This window comes from Bufo gargarizans, chromosome 5 (assembly GCF_014858855.1).
Source record: "Bufo gargarizans isolate SCDJY-AF-19 chromosome 5, ASM1485885v1, whole genome shotgun sequence".
NCBI lineage: Eukaryota > Metazoa > Chordata > Amphibia > Anura > Bufonidae > Bufo > Bufo gargarizans.
The window spans coordinates 334,123,196-334,140,424 of record NC_058084.1 but is presented as its reverse complement, the minus strand read 5'-3'; the positions used below and the strand labels follow the sequence as shown (position 1 = coordinate 334,140,424).

Here is a 17,229-nt window from a genome sequence, read left to right as displayed (position 1 = left end):
AGGTCTCCTCAGTAATATAACCCCCAGCATGTAAATAATAGGAGCTGGTGTCAGGAGTCTCCTCAGAACTACGAACCCCCCAGTAAATAGGAGCCGGTGTCAGGAGGTTACTCAGTACTATAACCCCACGCATGTAATAATCGGGCTGGTGTCCGGGGTCTCCTCAGTAAACTATAACCCCCAGCATGTAATAACAGGACCTGGTGTCAGGGGGTCGCCTCAGTAACTATAACCCCCAGCATGTAATAATAGAGCTGTGTCAGGAGGTTCCTCAGTAACTATAACCCCAGCAGTAATAATACCCCGGAGCTGGTGTCAGGAGGTCTCTCAGTAACTATAACCAGCATGTAATAATAGGAGTGTGTCAGGGGGTCTCCAGTTAACTATACCCACAGCATGTACTACTAGGAAGTGGGTCAGGGGGTATCTCAGTACAACGATACCCCACCCAGCATGTAATACCCCGGAGATGAGGTGTCAGGAGGGTCCTCAGTACTATAACCCCCAGCATGTAATAATAGGAGCCGGTGTCAGGAGGTCTCCTCAGTAACTATAACCCCCAGCATGTAATAATAGGAGCTGGTGTCGGAGGTCTCCTCAGTAACTATAACCCCAGCATGTAATAATAGGAGCTGGTGTCAGGAGGTCTCCTCAGTAACTATAACCCCCAGCATGTAATAATAGGAGCTGGTGTCAGGAGGTCTCCTCAGTAACTATAACCCCCAGCATGTAATAATAGGAGCTGGTGTCAGGAGGTCTCCTCAGTAACTATAACCCCCAGCATGTAATAATAGGAGCCGGTGTCAGGAGGTCTCCTCAGTAACTATAACCCCCAGCATGTAATAATAGGAGCCTGGTGTCAGGAGGTCTCCTCAGTAACTATAACCCCCAGCATGTAATAATAGGAGCTGGTGTCAGGAGGTCTCCTCAGTAACTATAACCCCCAGCATGTAATAATAGGAGCTGGTGTCAGGAGGTCTCCTCAGTAACTATAACCCCCAGCATGTAATAATAGGAGCTGGTGTCAGGAGGTCTCCTCAGTAACTATAACCCCCAGCATGTAATAATAGGAGCTGGTGTCAGGAGGTCTCCTCAGTAACTATAACCCCCAGCATGTAATAATAGGAGCCGGTGTCAGGAGGTCTCCTCAGTAACTATAACCCCCAGCATGTAATAATAGGAGCCTGGTGTCAGGAGGTCTCCTCAGTAACTATAACCCCCAGCATGTAATAATAGGAGCTGGTGTCAGGAGGTCTCCTCAGTAACTATAACCCCCAGCATGTAATAATAGGAGCCGGTGTCAGGAGGTCTCCTCAGTAACTATAACCCCCAGCATGTAATAATAGGAGCTGGTGTCAGGAGGTCTCCTCAGTAACTATAACCCCCAGCATGTAATAATAGGAGCTGGTGTCAGGAGGTCTCCTCAGTAACTATAACCCCCAGCATGTAATAATAGGAGCTGGTGTCAGGAGGTCTCCTCAGTAACTATAACCCCCAGCATGTAATAATAGGAGCCTGGTGTCAGGAGGTCTCCTCAGTAACTATAACCCCCAGCATGTAATAATAGGAGCTGGTGTCAGGAGGTCTCCTCAGTAACTATAACCCCCAGCATGTAATAATAGGAGCCGGTGTCAGGAGGTCTCCTCAGTAACTATAACCCCCAGCATGTAATAATAGGAGCTGGTGTCAGGAGGTCTCCTCAGTAACTATAACCCCCAGCATGTAATAATAGGAGCTGTCAGGAGGTCTCCTCAGTAACTATAACCCCCAGCATGTAATAATAGGAGCCGGTGTCAGGAGGTCTCCTCAGTAACTATAACCCCCAGCATGTAATAATAGGAGCCTGGTGTCAGGAGGTCTCCTCAGTAACTATAACCCCCAGCATGTAATAATAGGAGCTGGTGTCAGGAGGTCTCCTCAGTAACTATAACCCCCAGCATGTAATAATAGGAGCTGGTGTCAGGAGGTCTCCTCAGTAACTATAACCCCCAGCATGTAATAATAGGAGCTGGTGTCAGGAGGTCTCCTCAGTAACTATAACCCCCAGCATGTAATAATAGGAGCTGGTGTCAGGAGGTCTCCTCAGTAACTATAACCCCCAGCATGTAATAATAGGAGCTGGTGTCAGGAGGTCTCCTCAGTAACTATAACCCCCAGCATGTAATAATAGGAGCTGGTGTCAGGAGGTCTCCTCAGTAACTATAACCCCCAGCATGTAATAATAGGAGCTGGTGTCAGGAGGTCTCCTCAGTAACTATAACCCCCAGCATGTAATAATAGGAGCTGGTGTCAGGAGGTCTCCTCAGTAACTATAACCCCCAGCATGTAATAATAGGAGCCGGTGTCAGGAGGTCTCCTCAGTAACTATAACCCCCAGCATGTAATAATAGGAGCCGGTGTCAGGAGGTCTCCTCAGTAACTATAACCCCCAGCATGTAATAATAGGAGCCGGTGTCAGGAGGTCTCCTCAGTAACTATAACCCCCAGCATGTAATAATAGGAGCTGGTGTCAGGAGGTCTCCTCAGTAACTATAACCCCCAGCATGTAATAATAGGAGCTGGTGTCAGGAGGTCTCCTCAGTAACTATAACCCCCAGCATGTAATAATAGGAGCTGGTGTCAGGAGGTCTCCTCAGTAACTATAACCCCCAGCATGTAATAATAGGAGCCTGGTGTCAGGAGGTCTCCTCAGTAACTATAACCCCCAGCATGTAATAATAGGAGCCTGGTGTCAGGAGGTCTCCTCAGTAACTATAACCCCCAGCATGTAATAATAGGAGCTGGTGTCAGGAGGTCTCCTCAGTAACTATAACCCCCAGCATGTAATAATAGGAGCCGGTGTCAGGAGGTCTCCTCAGTAACTATAACCCCCAGCATGTAATAATAGGAGCCGGTGTCAGGAGGTCTCCTCAGTAACTATAACCCCCAGCATGTAATAATAGGAGCCTGGTGTCAGGAGGTCTCCTCAGTAACTATAACCCCCAGCATGTAATAATAGGAGCTGGTGTCAGGAGGTCTCCTCAGTAACTATAACCCCCAGCATGTAATAATAGGAGCTGGTGTCAGGAGGTCTCCTCAGTAACTATAACCCCCAGCATGTAATAATAGGAGCTGGTGTCAGGAGGTCTCCTCAGTAACTATAACCCCCAGCATGTAATAATAGGAGCCTGGTGTCAGGAGGTCTCCTCAGTAACTATAACCCCCAGCATGTAATAATAGGAGCTGGTGTCAGGAGGTCTCCTCAGTAACTATAACCCCCAGCATGTAATAATAGGAGCTGGTGTCAGGAGGTCTCCTCAGTAACTATAACCCCCAGCATGTAATAATAGGAGCTGGTGTCAGGAGGTCTCCTCAGTAACTATAACCCCCAGCATGTAATAATAGGAGCCTGGTGTCAGGAGGTCTCCTCAGTAACTATAACCCCCAGCATGTAATAATAGGAGCTGGTGTCAGGAGGTCTCCTCAGTAACTATAACCCCCAGCATGTAATAATAGGAGCCGGTGTCAGGAGGTCTCCTCAGTAACTATAACCCCCAGCATGTAATAATAGGAGCTGGTGTCAGGAGGTCTCCTCAGTAACTATAACCCCCAGCATGTAATAATAGGAGCCTGGTGTCAGGAGGTCTCCTCAGTAACTATAACCCCCAGCATGTAATAATAGGAGCTGGTGTCAGGAGGTCTCCTCAGTAACTATAACCCCCAGCATGTAATAATAGGAGCTGGTGTCAGGAGGTCTCCTCAGTAACTATAACCCCCAGCATGTAATAATAGGAGCTGGTGTCAGGAGGTCTCCTCAGTAACTATAACCCCCAGCATGTAATAATAGGAGCTGGTGTCAGGAGGTCTCCTCAGTAACTATAACCCCCAGCATGTAATAATAGGAGCTGGTGTCAGGAGGTCTCCTCAGTAACTATAACCCCCAGCATGTAATAATAGGAGCTGGTGTCAGGAGGTCTCCTCAGTAACTATAACCCCCAGCATGTAATAATAGGAGCCGGTGTCAGGAGGTCTCCTCAGTAACTATAACCCCCAGCATGTAATAATAGGAGCTGGTGTCAGGAGGTCTCCTCAGTAACTATAACCCCCAGCATGTAATAATAGGAGCTGGTGTCAGGAGGTCTCCTCAGTAACTATAACCCCCAGCATGTAATAATAGGAGCTGGTGTCAGGAGGTCTCCTCAGTAACTATAACCCCCAGCATGTAATAATAGGAGCCGGTGTCAGGAGGTCTCCTCAGTAACTATAACCCCCAGCATGTAATAATAGGAGCCGGTGTCAGGAGGTCTCCTCAGTAACTATAACCCCCAGCATGTAATAATAGGAGCTGGTGTCAGGAGGTCTCCTCAGTAACTATAACCCCCAGCATGTAATAATAGGAGCCGGTGTCAGGAGGTCTCCTCAGTAACTATAACCCCCAGCATGTAATAATAGGAGCTGGTGTCAGGAGGTCTCCTCAGTAACTATAACCCCCAGCATGTAATAATAGGAGCCTGGTGTCAGGAGGTCTCCTCAGTAACTATAACCCCCAGCATGTAATAATAGGAGCTGGTGTCAGGAGGTCTCCTCAGTAACTATAACCCCCAGCATGTAATAATAGGAGCTGGTGTCAGGAGGTCTCCTCAGTAACTATAACCCCCAGCATGTAATAATAGGAGCCGGTGTCAGGAGGTCTCCTCAGTAACTATAACCCCCAGCATGTAATAATAGGAGCCGGTGTCAGGAGGTCTCCTCAGTAACTATAACCCCCAGCATGTAATAATAGGAGCTGGTGTCAGGAGGTCTCCTCAGTAACTATAACCCCCAGCATGTAATAATAGGAGCCTGGTGTCAGGAGGTCTCCTCAGTAACTATAACCCCCAGCATGTAATAATAGGAGCTGGTGTCAGGAGGTCTCCTCAGTAACTATAACCCCCAGCATGTAATAATAGGAGCCTGGTGTCAGGAGGTCTCCTCAGTAACTATAACCCCCAGCATGTAATAATAGGAGCCGGTGTCAGGAGGTCTCCTCAGTAACTATAACCCCCAGCATGTAATAATAGGAGCTGGTGTCAGGAGGTCTCCTCAGTAACTATAACCCCCAGCATGTAATAATAGGAGCTGGTGTCAGGAGGTCTCCTCAGTAACTATAACCCCCAGCATGTAATAATAGGAGCTGGTGTCAGGAGGTCTCCTCAGTAACTATAACCCCCAGCATGTAATAATAGGAGCTGGTGTCAGGAGGTCTCCTCAGTAACTATAACCCCCAGCATGTAATAATAGGAGCCGGTGTCAGGAGGTCTCCTCAGTAACTATAACCCCCAGCATGTAATAATAGGAGCTGGTGTCAGGAGGTCTCCTCAGTAACTATAACCCCCAGCATGTAATAATAGGAGCTGGTGTCAGGAGGTCTCCTCAGTAACTATAACCCCCAGCATGTAATAATAGGAGCTGGTGTCAGGAGGTCTCCTCAGTAACTATAACCCCCAGCATGTAATAATAGGAGCTGGTGTCAGGAGGTCTCCTCAGTAACTATAACCCCCAGCATGTAATAATAGGAGCTGGTGTCAGGAGGTCTCCTCAGTAACTATAACCCCCAGCATGTAATAATAGGAGCTGGTGTCAGGAGGTCTCCTCAGTAACTATAACCCCCAGCATGTAATAATAGGAGCCGGTGTCAGGAGGTCTCCTCAGTAACTATAACCCCCAGCATGTAATAATAGGAGCTGGTGTCAGGAGGTCTCCTCAGTAACTATAACCCCCAGCATGTAATAATAGGAGCTGGTGTCAGGAGGTCTCCTCAGTAACTATAACCCCCAGCATGTAATAATAGGAGCTGGTGTCAGGAGGTCTCCTCAGTAACTATAACCCCCAGCATGTAATAATAGGAGCTGGTGTCAGGAGGTCTCCTCAGTAACTATAACCCCCAGCATGTAATAATAGGAGCTGGTGTCAGGAGGTCTCCTCAGTAACTATAACCCCCAGCATGTAATAATAGGAGCCTGGTGTCAGGAGGTCTCCTCAGTAACTATAACCCCCAGCATGTAATAATAGGAGCTGGTGTCAGGAGGTCTCCTCAGTAACTATAACCCCCAGCATGTAATAATAGGAGCTGGTGTCAGGAGGTCTCCTCAGTAACTATAACCCCCAGCATGTAATAATAGGAGCTGGTGTCAGGAGGTCTCCTCAGTAACTATAACCCCCAGCATGTAATAATAGGAGCTGGTGTCAGGAGGTCTCCTCAGTAACTATAACCCCCAGCATGTAATAATAGGAGCTGGTGTCAGGAGGTCTCCTCAGTAACTATAACCCCCAGCATGTAATAATAGGAGCTGGTGTCAGGAGGTCTCCTCAGTAACTATAACCCCCAGCATGTAATAATAGGAGCTGGTGTCAGGAGGTCTCCTCAGTAACTATAACCCCCAGCATGTAATAATAGGAGCTGGTGTCAGGAGGTCTCCTCAGTAACTATAACCCCCAGCATGTAATAATAGGAGCTGGTGTCAGGAGGTCTCCTCAGTAACTATAACCCCCAGCATGTAATAATAGGAGCTGGTGTCAGGAGGTCTCCTCAGTAACTATAACCCCCAGCATGTAATAATAGGAGCTGGTGTCAGGAGGTCTCCTCAGTAACTATAACCCCCAGCATGTAATAATAGGAGCCTGGTGTCAGGAGGTCTCCTCAGTAACTATAACCCCCAGCATGTAATAATAGGAGCTGGTGTCAGGAGGTCTCCTCAGTAACTATAACCCCCAGCATGTAATAATAGGAGCTGGTGTCAGGAGGTCTCCTCAGTAACTATAACCCCCAGCATGTAATAATAGGAGCTGGTGTCAGGAGGTCTCCTCAGTAACTATAACCCCCAGCATGTAATAATAGGAGCTGGTGTCAGGAGGTCTCCTCAGTAACTATAACCCCCAGCATGTAATAATAGGAGCCTGGTGTCAGGAGGTCTCCTCAGTAACTATAACCCCCAGCATGTAATAATAGGAGCTGGTGTCAGGAGGTCTCCTCAGTAACTATAACCCCCAGCATGTAATAATAGGAGCTGGTGTCAGGAGGTCTCCTCAGTAACTATAACCCCCAGCATGTAATAATAGGAGCCTGGTGTCAGGAGGTCTCCTCAGTAACTATAACCCCCAGCATGTAATAATAGGAGCCTGGTGTCAGGAGGTCTCCTCAGTAACTATAACCCCCAGCATGTAATAATAGGAGCTGGTGTCAGGAGGTCTCCTCAGTAACTATAACCCCCAGCATGTAATAATAGGAGCCTGGTGTCAGGAGGTCTCCTCAGTAACTATAACCCCCAGCATGTAATAATAGGAGCTGGTGTCAGGAGGTCTCCTCAGTAACTATAACCCCCAGCATGTAATAATAGGAGCTGGTGTCAGGAGGTCTCCTCAGTAACTATAACCCCCAGCATGTAATAATAGGAGCTGGTGTCAGGAGGTCTCCTCAGTAACTATAACCCCCAGCATGTAATAATAGGAGCCGGTGTCAGGAGGTCTCCTCAGTAACTATAACCCCCAGCATGTAATAATAGGAGCTGGTGTCAGGAGGTCTCCTCAGTAACTATAACCCCCAGCATGTAATAATAGGAGCTGGTGTCAGGAGGTCTCCTCAGTAACTATAACCCCCAGCATGTAATAATAGGAGCTGGTGTCAGGAGGTCTCCTCAGTAACTATAACCCCCAGCATGTAATAATAGGAGCTGGTGTCAGGAGGTCTCCTCAGTAACTATAACCCCCAGCATGTAATAATAGGAGCTGGTGTCAGGAGGTCTCCTCAGTAACTATAACCCCCAGCATGTAATAATAGGAGCTGGTGTCAGGAGGTCTCCTCAGTAACTATAACCCCCAGCATGTAATAATAGGAGCTGGTGTCAGGAGGTCTCCTCAGTAACTATAACCCCCAGCATGTAATAATAGGAGCTGGTGTCAGGAGGTCTCCTCAGTAACTATAACCCCCAGCATGTAATAATAGGAGCTGGTGTCAGGAGGTCTCCTCAGTAACTATAACCCCCAGCATGTAATAATAGAGGGTAGGGGTCTCCTCAGTAACTATAACCCCAGCATGTAATAGGAGGGTCGGTCCCTCAGTAACTATAACCCCCAGCATGTAATAATAGGAGCTGGTGTCAGGAGGTCTCCTCAGTAACTATAACCCCCAGCATGTAATAATAGGAGCTGGTGTCAGGAGGTCTCCTCAGTAACTATAACCCCCAGCATGTAATAATAGGAGCTGGTGTCAGGAGGTCTCCTCAGTAACTATAACCCCCAGCATGTAATAATAGGAGCTGGTGTCAGGAGGTCTCCTCAGTAACTATAACCCCAGCATGTAATAATAGGAGCCTGGTGTCAGGAGGTCTCCTCAGTAACTATAACCCCCAGCATGTAATAATAGGAGCTGGTGTCAGGAGGTCTCCTCAGTAACTATAACCCCCAGCATGTAATAATAGGAGCCTGGTGTCAGGAGGTCTCCTCAGTAACTATAACCCCCAGCATGTAATAATAGGAGCCTGGTGTCAGGAGGTCTCCTCAGTAACTATAACCCCCAGCATGTAATAATAGGAGCTGGTGTCAGGAGGTCTCCTCAGTAACTATAACCCCCAGCATGTAATAATAGGAGCTGGTGTCAGGAGGTCTCCTCAGTAACTATAACCCCCAGCATGTAATAATAGGAGCCGGTGTCAGGAGGTCTCCTCAGTAACTATAACCCCCAGCATGTAATAATAGGAGCCGGTGTCAGGAGGTCTCCTCAGTAACTATAACCCCCAGCATGTAATAATAGGAGCTGGTGTCAGGAGGTCTCCTCAGTAACTATAACCCCCAGCATGTAATAATAGGAGCCTGGTGTCAGGAGGTCTCCTCAGTAACTATAACCCCCAGCATGTAATAATAGGAGCTGGTGTCAGGAGGTCTCCTCAGTAACTATAACCCCCAGCATGTAATAATAGGAGCTGGTGTCAGGAGGTCTCCTCAGTAACTATAACCCCCAGCATGTAATAATAGGAGCCGGTGTCAGGAGGTCTCCTCAGTAACTATAACCCCCAGCATGTAATAATAGGAGCCGGTGTCAGGAGGTCTCCTCAGTAACTATAACCCCCAGCATGTAATAATAGGAGCTGGTGTCAGGAGGTCTCCTCAGTAACTATAACCCCCAGCATGTAATAATAGGAGCCTGGTGTCAGGAGGTCTCCTCAGTAACTATAACCCCCAGCATGTAATAATAGGAGCTGGTGTCAGGAGGTCTCCTCAGTAACTATAACCCCCAGCATGTAATAATAGGAGCTGGTGTCAGGAGGTCTCCTCAGTAACTATAACCCCCAGCATGTAATAATAGGAGCCGGTGTCAGGAGGTCTCCTCAGTAACTATAACCCCCAGCATGTAATAATAGGAGCTGGTGTCAGGAGGTCTCCTCAGTAACTATAACCCCCAGCATGTAATAATAGGAGCTGGTGTCAGGAGGTCTCCTCAGTAACTATAACCCCCAGCATGTAATAATAGGAGCTGGTGTCAGGAGGTCTCCTCAGTAACTATAACCCCCAGCATGTAATAATAGGAGCCGGTGTCAGGAGGTCTCCTCAGTAACTATAACCCCCAGCATGTAATAATAGGAGCCTGGTGTCAGGAGGTCTCCTCAGTAACTATAACCCCCAGCATGTAATAATAGGAGCTGGTGTCAGGAGGTCTCCTCAGTAACTATAACCCCCAGCATGTAATAATAGGAGCTGGTGTCAGGAGGTCTCCTCAGTAACTATAACCCCCAGCATGTAATAATAGGAGCCTGGTGTCAGGAGGTCTCCTCAGTAACTATAACCCCCAGCATGTAATAATAGGAGCTGGTGTCAGGAGGTCTCCTCAGTAACTATAACCCCCAGCATGTAATAATAGGAGCTGGTGTCAGGAGGTCTCCTCAGTAACTATAACCCCCAGCATGTAATAATAGGAGCTGGTGTCAGGAGGTCTCCTCAGTAACTATAACCCCCAGCATGTAATAATAGGAGCTGGTGTCAGGAGGTCTCCTCAGTAACTATAACCCCCAGCATGTAATAATAGGAGCTGGTGTCAGGAGGTCTCCTCAGTAACTATAACCCCCAGCATGTAATAATAGGAGCTGGTGTCAGGAGGTCTCCTCAGTAACTATAACCCCCAGCATGTAATAATAGGAGCCTGGTGTCAGGAGGTCTCCTCAGTAACTATAACCCCCAGCATGTAATAATAGGAGCCTGGTGTCAGGAGGTCTCCTCAGTAACTATAACCCCCAGCATGTAATAATAGGAGCTGGTGTCAGGAGGTCTCCTCAGTAACTATAACCCCCAGCATGTAATAATAGGAGCCGGTGTCAGGAGGTCTCCTCAGTAACTATAACCCCCAGCATGTAATAATAGGAGCTGGTGTCAGGAGGTCTCCTCAGTAACTATAACCCCCAGCATGTAATAGGAGCCGGTGTCAGGAGGTCTCCTCAGTAACTATAACCCCCAGCATGTAATAATAGGAGCTGGTGTCAGGAGGTCTCCTCTGTAACTATAACCCCCAGCATGTAATAATAGGAGCTGGTGTCAGGGGGTCTCCTCAGTAACTATAACCCCCAGCATGTAATAATAGGAGCTGGTGTCAGGAGGTCTCCTCTGTAACTATAACCCCCAGCATGTAATAGGAGCTGGTGTCAGGAGGTCTCCTCAGTAACTATAACCCCCAGCATGTAATAATAGGAGCTGGTGTCAGGAGGTCTCCTCAGTAACTATAACCCCCAGCATGTAATAATAGGAGCTGGTGTCAGGGGGTCTCCTCAGTAACTATAACCCCCAGCATGTAATAATTGGAGCCGGTGTCAGGAGATCTCAGTAACTATAACCCCCAGCATGTAATAATAGGAGCTGGTGTCAGGAGGTCTCCTCAGTAACTATAACCCCCAGCATGTAGGAGCCGGGGTCAGGAGGTCTCCTCAGTAACTATAACCCCCAGCATGTAGGAGCAGGTGTCAGGAGGTCTCCTCAGTAACTATAACCCCCAGCATGTAGGAGCCGGGGTCAGGAGGTCTCCTCAGTAACTATAACCCCCAGCATGTAGGAGCCGGGGTCAGGAGGTCTCCTCAGTAACTATAACCCCCAGCATGTAGGAGCCGGGGTCAGGAGGTCTCCTCAGTAACTATAACCCCCAGCATGTAGGAGCAGGGTCAGGAGGACCTTTACTACAAGCCCCTTGCAGTGAAGGATCGGCAGGTCGGCGTGCTGTAATCCCGGAACGCTCGGCTTCTAGTCTGGCCCCTCTACAATCTGTTCCTTCAGGTCCGGTCTGGGTCAGGTACCTCATGTGGACCATGTGCTGATGGCACCAGAACTTCCTGGAGGCTCACAGCAATATCTCCCAGGTTTTCCCCCATCCTTTGCTTTCGCTCTGCTGGGCGATCTGTCTACAACGTGGTCAGCAGTACCAGGCCATGACCTCCCTGAGGGCTGCTCCCTCACATAGCCACTTTCTGGTCATCATTAAGGGAAACCATCTTGTAAATGGCGCTCATCTGATCCCTCGTCTTCGAGGCCTGCCGGCTCTCCTCCATATTTCAGGTAACCATGGTGCACCAAATAAATATGGTACTGACAAGGGTGTTGTTGGAGAAGGGCTAGAGACCCCAGAACTGGCAGACAGACCACGGTCTCCGTCTACTGACATGGCGGCAAAGTGTAGCAGCACTATGAGGCGGTAACCGTCCCTCACTAGCACATCTCTATCTAGTAATGCCGGACACAGTCTCACCAGCACAGTCACTGGCCTTCATCAGACCCCACAAGGGGAACACTTACAGTACAGATACTTCTACAGAACAGACCAAAAGGACCCACCTTCTCATTCAGAGAGTTTTCTTTATTTTCATGACTATGACAATTGTAGCTTCACACTGAAGAGAATGCCAAGAGTGTGCAAAGCAGTAATCAAAGCAAAAGGTGGCTACTGTGAAGAACCTAGAATATGACATATTTTCAGTTGTTTCACACTTGTTTGTTATGTATATAATTCCACATGTGGATAATTCATAGTTTTGATGCCTTCAGTGTGAATCTACAATTGTCATAGTCATGAAAATAAAGAAAACTCTTTGAATGAGAAGAAGGTGCGTCCAAACTTTTGGTCTGTACTGTATGTTGCTGGTTCACCTCAGATACGGGCTGGGCCGTTCCTGTATCCGCCACTGGCTATATTGATCCACTGGGGCTGGATCTGCGATAACTTGCTCTGCTGGTGCAGGACCAGATCCTGTTTGTGACGCCAATTTTTAGTTGCCGGGTTTGGGGTGGCCTAACGCTACACTGGGTCCCCTGGACAACGTTGAGGTGTCACCACGTGTTGCTGCTCTCTAGAAGGGATGGTAAGGCGTGGTGCACCCCAATGGGCTATAAGACCAGAGAGTCCGGGTCTGCAGTAACCAGGGGGCTTATTTACTGGAGGGATTCAGGTGCAAAACAATAAAGGCGAGGCATAAGGCTGTCAGGAGGTCTCCTCCCTGAAGTGAGGCACAGGGCTGGCTTCTCCAGTCTCCTCCCTGAGACGAGGCATAAGGCTGGCTTCACCAGTCTCCTCCCTGAGATGAGGCATAGGGCTGTGTGGCGAAACCAACCTCGCCACAGTGTTTTGGAGGGGGCTGTTTGCCAGCCTCCTGCCCCAGGATTACGGCCCTTTGAGATACTTTTGCTAACTTTTAAACCCCTGAACCTATTCAAGTGAATTTTGAATAGGTTTGTCCCCCAAGTTATACTGTTTAAATCGATGTAAGTTATATGTATGGACAATGTAACCTCACAAAGTTGTAACAATTTATAATAAGTGTAACTTGTCAGCTTGGGAGGAATATGCTGGGTGTGGTTCTATTGTCCCATTGTGTGTTTAAATGGTGATGTCTGTCCTGTTGTCTCCACGTGTGTATTGGTGATCTCCCTTTGTCCTGAGAGATAATTGGATTGCCCTCGGTTGTCTCCGGGACAGAGAGGAGGAAACCATGATGCATTGTGGGGATGTGTTGTATCTGTTCTGTGTCGCAGTCTCCCTTCTGGTCCTCTAGGGGGCGTGAACGATTGGTTGCTGTACTTGCATTGTGTGTGTTGTAAGATATTGATTGGTTGGATTTCAAAACCCTGTGGGCAGTACTATGTTTGTTTTTATGAATAAAAGAGGCTGTACCTGAAGTACAGTCAGACCACTGCTGACCCTCAACACGGAGCCTTGTCTCGTCATTGGGGGGATTCCCTGTATGCTGTTGGAGACTGATTGCCAGGAGTGTAAGCTGACTGTATGCTTTTCCTGTTCGTCTGCTAGCAGCTATTCGCGAGGTTCCATTTTGGAGTGCTATTTTGTATCCAGTTCGGGAGTTTGGTGTTCTGCAGTAGCTGTGCCTGTTGCTCAGAAAGGGGCATATCGCCTAAACGGATTTTAACCCCTTGTCTGCTGAAACGGTCCGTTACAGGCTGACTTCTCGTCTCCTCCCTGAGATGAGGCATAGGGCTGGCTTCTCCAGTCTCCTCCCTGAGATGAGGCATAGGGCTGGCTTCTCCAGTCTCCTCCCTGAGATGAGGCATAGGGCTGGCTTCTCCAGTCTCCTCCCTGAGATGAGGCATAGGGCTGGCTTCTCCAGTCTCCTCCCTGAGATGAGGCATAGGGCTGGCTTCTCCAGTCTCCTCCCTGAGATGAGGCATAGGGCTGGCTTCTCCAGTCTCCTCCCTGAGATGAGGCATAGGGCTGGCTTCTCCAGTCTCCTCCCTGAGATGAGGCATAGGGCTGGCTTCTCCAGTCTCCTCCCTGAGATGAGGCATAGGGCTGGCTTCTCCAGTCTCCTCCCTGAGATGAGGCATAGGGCTGGCTTCTCCAGTCTCCTCCCTGAGATGAGGCATAGGGCTGGCTTCTCCAGTCTCCTCCCTGAGATGAGGCATAGGGCTGGCTTCTCCAGTCTCCTCCCTGAGATGAGGCATAGGGCTGGCTTCTCCAGTCTCCTCCCTGAGATGAGGCATAGGGCTGACTTCTCATCTCCTCCCTGAGATGAGGCATAGGGCTGGCTTATCGTCACCTCCCTGAGATGAGGCATAGGGCTGGCTTCTCCAGTCTCCTCATGTCATGCCCTGCTCGGGCCACGTGCGGAGGTCTGCCAGATTAGCAGCACGTGTCTAGTCTTTTGTTTTGTTTTGGAGTCAAGCTAGTTCCGCCTCCCTTCAGGTGCATTGGCTGGGGTTGTTGGTTTAAATTACACCCACTCCCAGTGTTCCGTGCGGGTTATAGCTTCAGTCTGGCTCTGTGAAAGGAAAGAAGGAAGGATTGGCTTTTCCTTCTCAGAAAAAATAAGTTGGTTGTTGTTTTCTTGTTGTTTGCTGTCTGGCTATTAGAGAGACGCCTGTCCCCTCCAGGTTCTGAGGGAGCAGGCTGGCTCTATTCCTCTTCACCGTCTTAGGGATTTTAGGGTATTTTCAGCCCAGGCACGAGGACACGTTATTCCCACCTTAAGTGTCTGAACGTGGGCATAGCAGTATAGGGAGAGCTGGTAGGGAAGTGTCAGGAGGTGACCCTGATCCCCAGCTTCTTGCCTAGATACTTGTTTGTTTATTTTTCTGTGTATCTGATATCCTGTCCACCGTGACACCTCCCTAGGACGAGGCATAGGGCTGGCTTCTCCAGTCTCCTCCCTGAGATGAGGCATAGGGCTGGCTTCTCCAGTCTCCTCCCTGAGGTGAGGCATAGGGCTGGCTTCTCCAGTCTCCTCCCTAGGACGAGGCATAAGGCTGACTTCTCCAGTCTCCTCCCTAGGACGAGGCATAAGGCTGACTTCTCCAGTCTCCTCCCTAGGACGAGGCATAAGGCTGACTTCTCCAGTCTCCTCCCTAGGACGAGGCATAAGGCTGACTTCTCCAGTCTCCTCCCTAGGACGAGGCATAAGGCTGACTTCTCCAGTCTCCTCCCTAGGACGAGACATAGGGCTGGCTTCTCCAGTCTCCTCCCTGGTAAAAGGGTTTGATGCTGAGGAAAGGCCTGAGCTAGCTGTTCCTCTCTCTGTCAAAAGGCTGTAACCCTGGCCAAAGGCTGGAGGCCCACGGTCTGTAGCTCAGTAGTCCAGGTGGCTCCATGGTCACAGGGCTGGTGACCCATGGTCTTTGGATCAGCGTCCCCATCTCAGCATCTTCTTCTGGTCACTCAGCAGTCTGGCAGAGTCTCCCCTCTAAGCACTGTTACCTCACTGCAGAACACTAGGGGCTCTGACCGCTCTCTTTATATATCCTTTCTAGCTAGACTGGAACCTTCTAGTGGGAGGGGTGGAGTGGAGAAACTCAGCACAAACAGATACAATGTTACACTTTCCGTCTGTCATAGACTTGCATTACAGCTTCAATGGTAATGACACAGAAGTTTTTCCAGACAAAAATAAGTTTTCAAACATAAGAACAGAGCTAAAACCCGACATTCACAAGGTCAGTCTGTCTGGTTTGGCAGTAAACAACGTCTGTCTTTTTCCCTCCAAAACATGTTAAACCCTATGGCAGCTGTGGAAAATTACCAGGTTCTCATTCAAAGTGCCAAACGTCTCTCAGTATTCATTAACCCTTTCCACAGAGCCTCACAAATACAGTGATTAATGAATAGGATATATTAGGGTTAGCATACATATAAAATGCAGTTATACAGTAATAAACAGTACACGTTAACCCTGTCAAGTGAAATAAAGTAAGAAGTTTATAAGTTTGCATAGGAGAAACACGGGCAAATGTCCAGACATCACAGTACTCCTGCTCCAGGGCGTTACACGTGGTCAGAACCTGACTGAGGATTCATAGTGGCCTGACCAGCTCATCTAGGAAAGCTGAGTAACGGCCATGATCAGAACCAGAACCTGACTAAGGATTGATAGCAGCTTGACAAGCGTATCTAGGACAGCTTAGTAATAGCTGTGGTCAGAACCAGTAAAAAATAACAATTGCTCTGCTGGAGTTCAGCATGGACAACAGAAGGATCAGCTGTATGCAGGAAGCAGGGGAGATATGTCTATTGTGGATCACGAGGTTCAGATGTCTCGTGTACCGTGTCTGGTGTGTGCCAGTCTCTACACATCTCTCCATATCCTTTTACCAGATACAGTTTTCTACACGCAGTCTTGTATCTCACTTATTCCTCCTAATCTTACAATCTTGTTTGCCCTCAGGTTCCTCGGGTGTATGACAGATGAAGTCAGACAATGGTCTTTTACATCTATGACCCACCACAGATGGCCAGGGACTGGCACCGCATGACAGCGAGGATATTAGACCTCACCCTAGAGATAATCGAGCTGATCACAGGAGAGGTGAGAGATTCACAAGACGTCACTATTGTCTCCATTAATAAAACCAGTGCATGATGAAGGACTCCTGGAATAAATGTAGTGATCGGCGTCTCTCCATACATAGGATTACACCCTAGTGAAGAAGTCGACTGGGGAGTGTGTGGCCATCACAGAGGATCTCCCTCAACCCCTCATACATGAGCAGAAGATCCTAGAACTCATCAACAATATCACTGAGCTGCTGACTGGAGAGGTGACACTGCTGGGAATACTGGGAAATTCTCCAGTAACAGCACTGGTAGGGTCTGTATCATGGTGTCATTTTGTTGTCAGGTTCCTATAAGGTGTCAGGATGTCGCTGTCTATTTCACCATGGAAGAGTGGGAGTATATAGGAGAGAAGGATCTGTACAAGGACAGAAACCAAATTGCTGGGTGGATAGTGGACCTCATTATTCAGATAATTGACTTCATAACTGGAAAGGTGAGACTTTCACATGACAGCACTTATTAACCTCTTCCCTGCCATGGATGCATCTGATATGCCCTTGCAGGATGGCACTTCAGTAACTGAGGACGCATGGGAAACATTGGTCCTACTAAAGGCTATATTTTAAACGATACCTCATAGCGGCTAAGAATCTAAGCTTTAAAACATGATCAGCATTGAGATGAGAGCTGCGATACAGCCAGAGTTGAGAGCTGCATATACCCACAGTTCTCACTCCTGACCGAGTTTCTGGGTTTAGCTGCCATACAGTGTGAGATACAACCTGTAGCCCCCCAGTTTGGTCGGCTATGATCTCTGCTAGAGTTGAGGAAGACGGCAGTGGGGGGCAGGCTGCAGCTAGTGGTTGGCTCTTGTGCACAGTTTTCTGTTATAGTCACTGCTCCTGATATGTAAGTAACTGTTGTACAGCAGAGGCTTCGTTCCCCTGTGTCTCCTGCACACTGTG

The 17,229-nt window shown here is 48.5% G+C and overlaps 1 protein-coding gene across 1 annotated transcript in view; it reads left to right on the top strand.

The window, feature by feature from the left end:
- The window catches only part of LOC122937912 (zinc finger protein 420-like), a 149,661-nt gene that overhangs the window by 93,943 nt on the left and 38,489 nt on the right, over positions 1 to 17,229 (top strand). The window contains exons 7-8 of the mRNA XM_044293100.1: positions 16,399 to 16,527; positions 16,608 to 16,757. Coding sequence (XP_044149035.1) covers positions 16,399 to 16,527; positions 16,608 to 16,757 — 279 coding nt within the window. The remainder of the gene's footprint in view (positions 1 to 16,398; positions 16,528 to 16,607; positions 16,758 to 17,229) is intronic.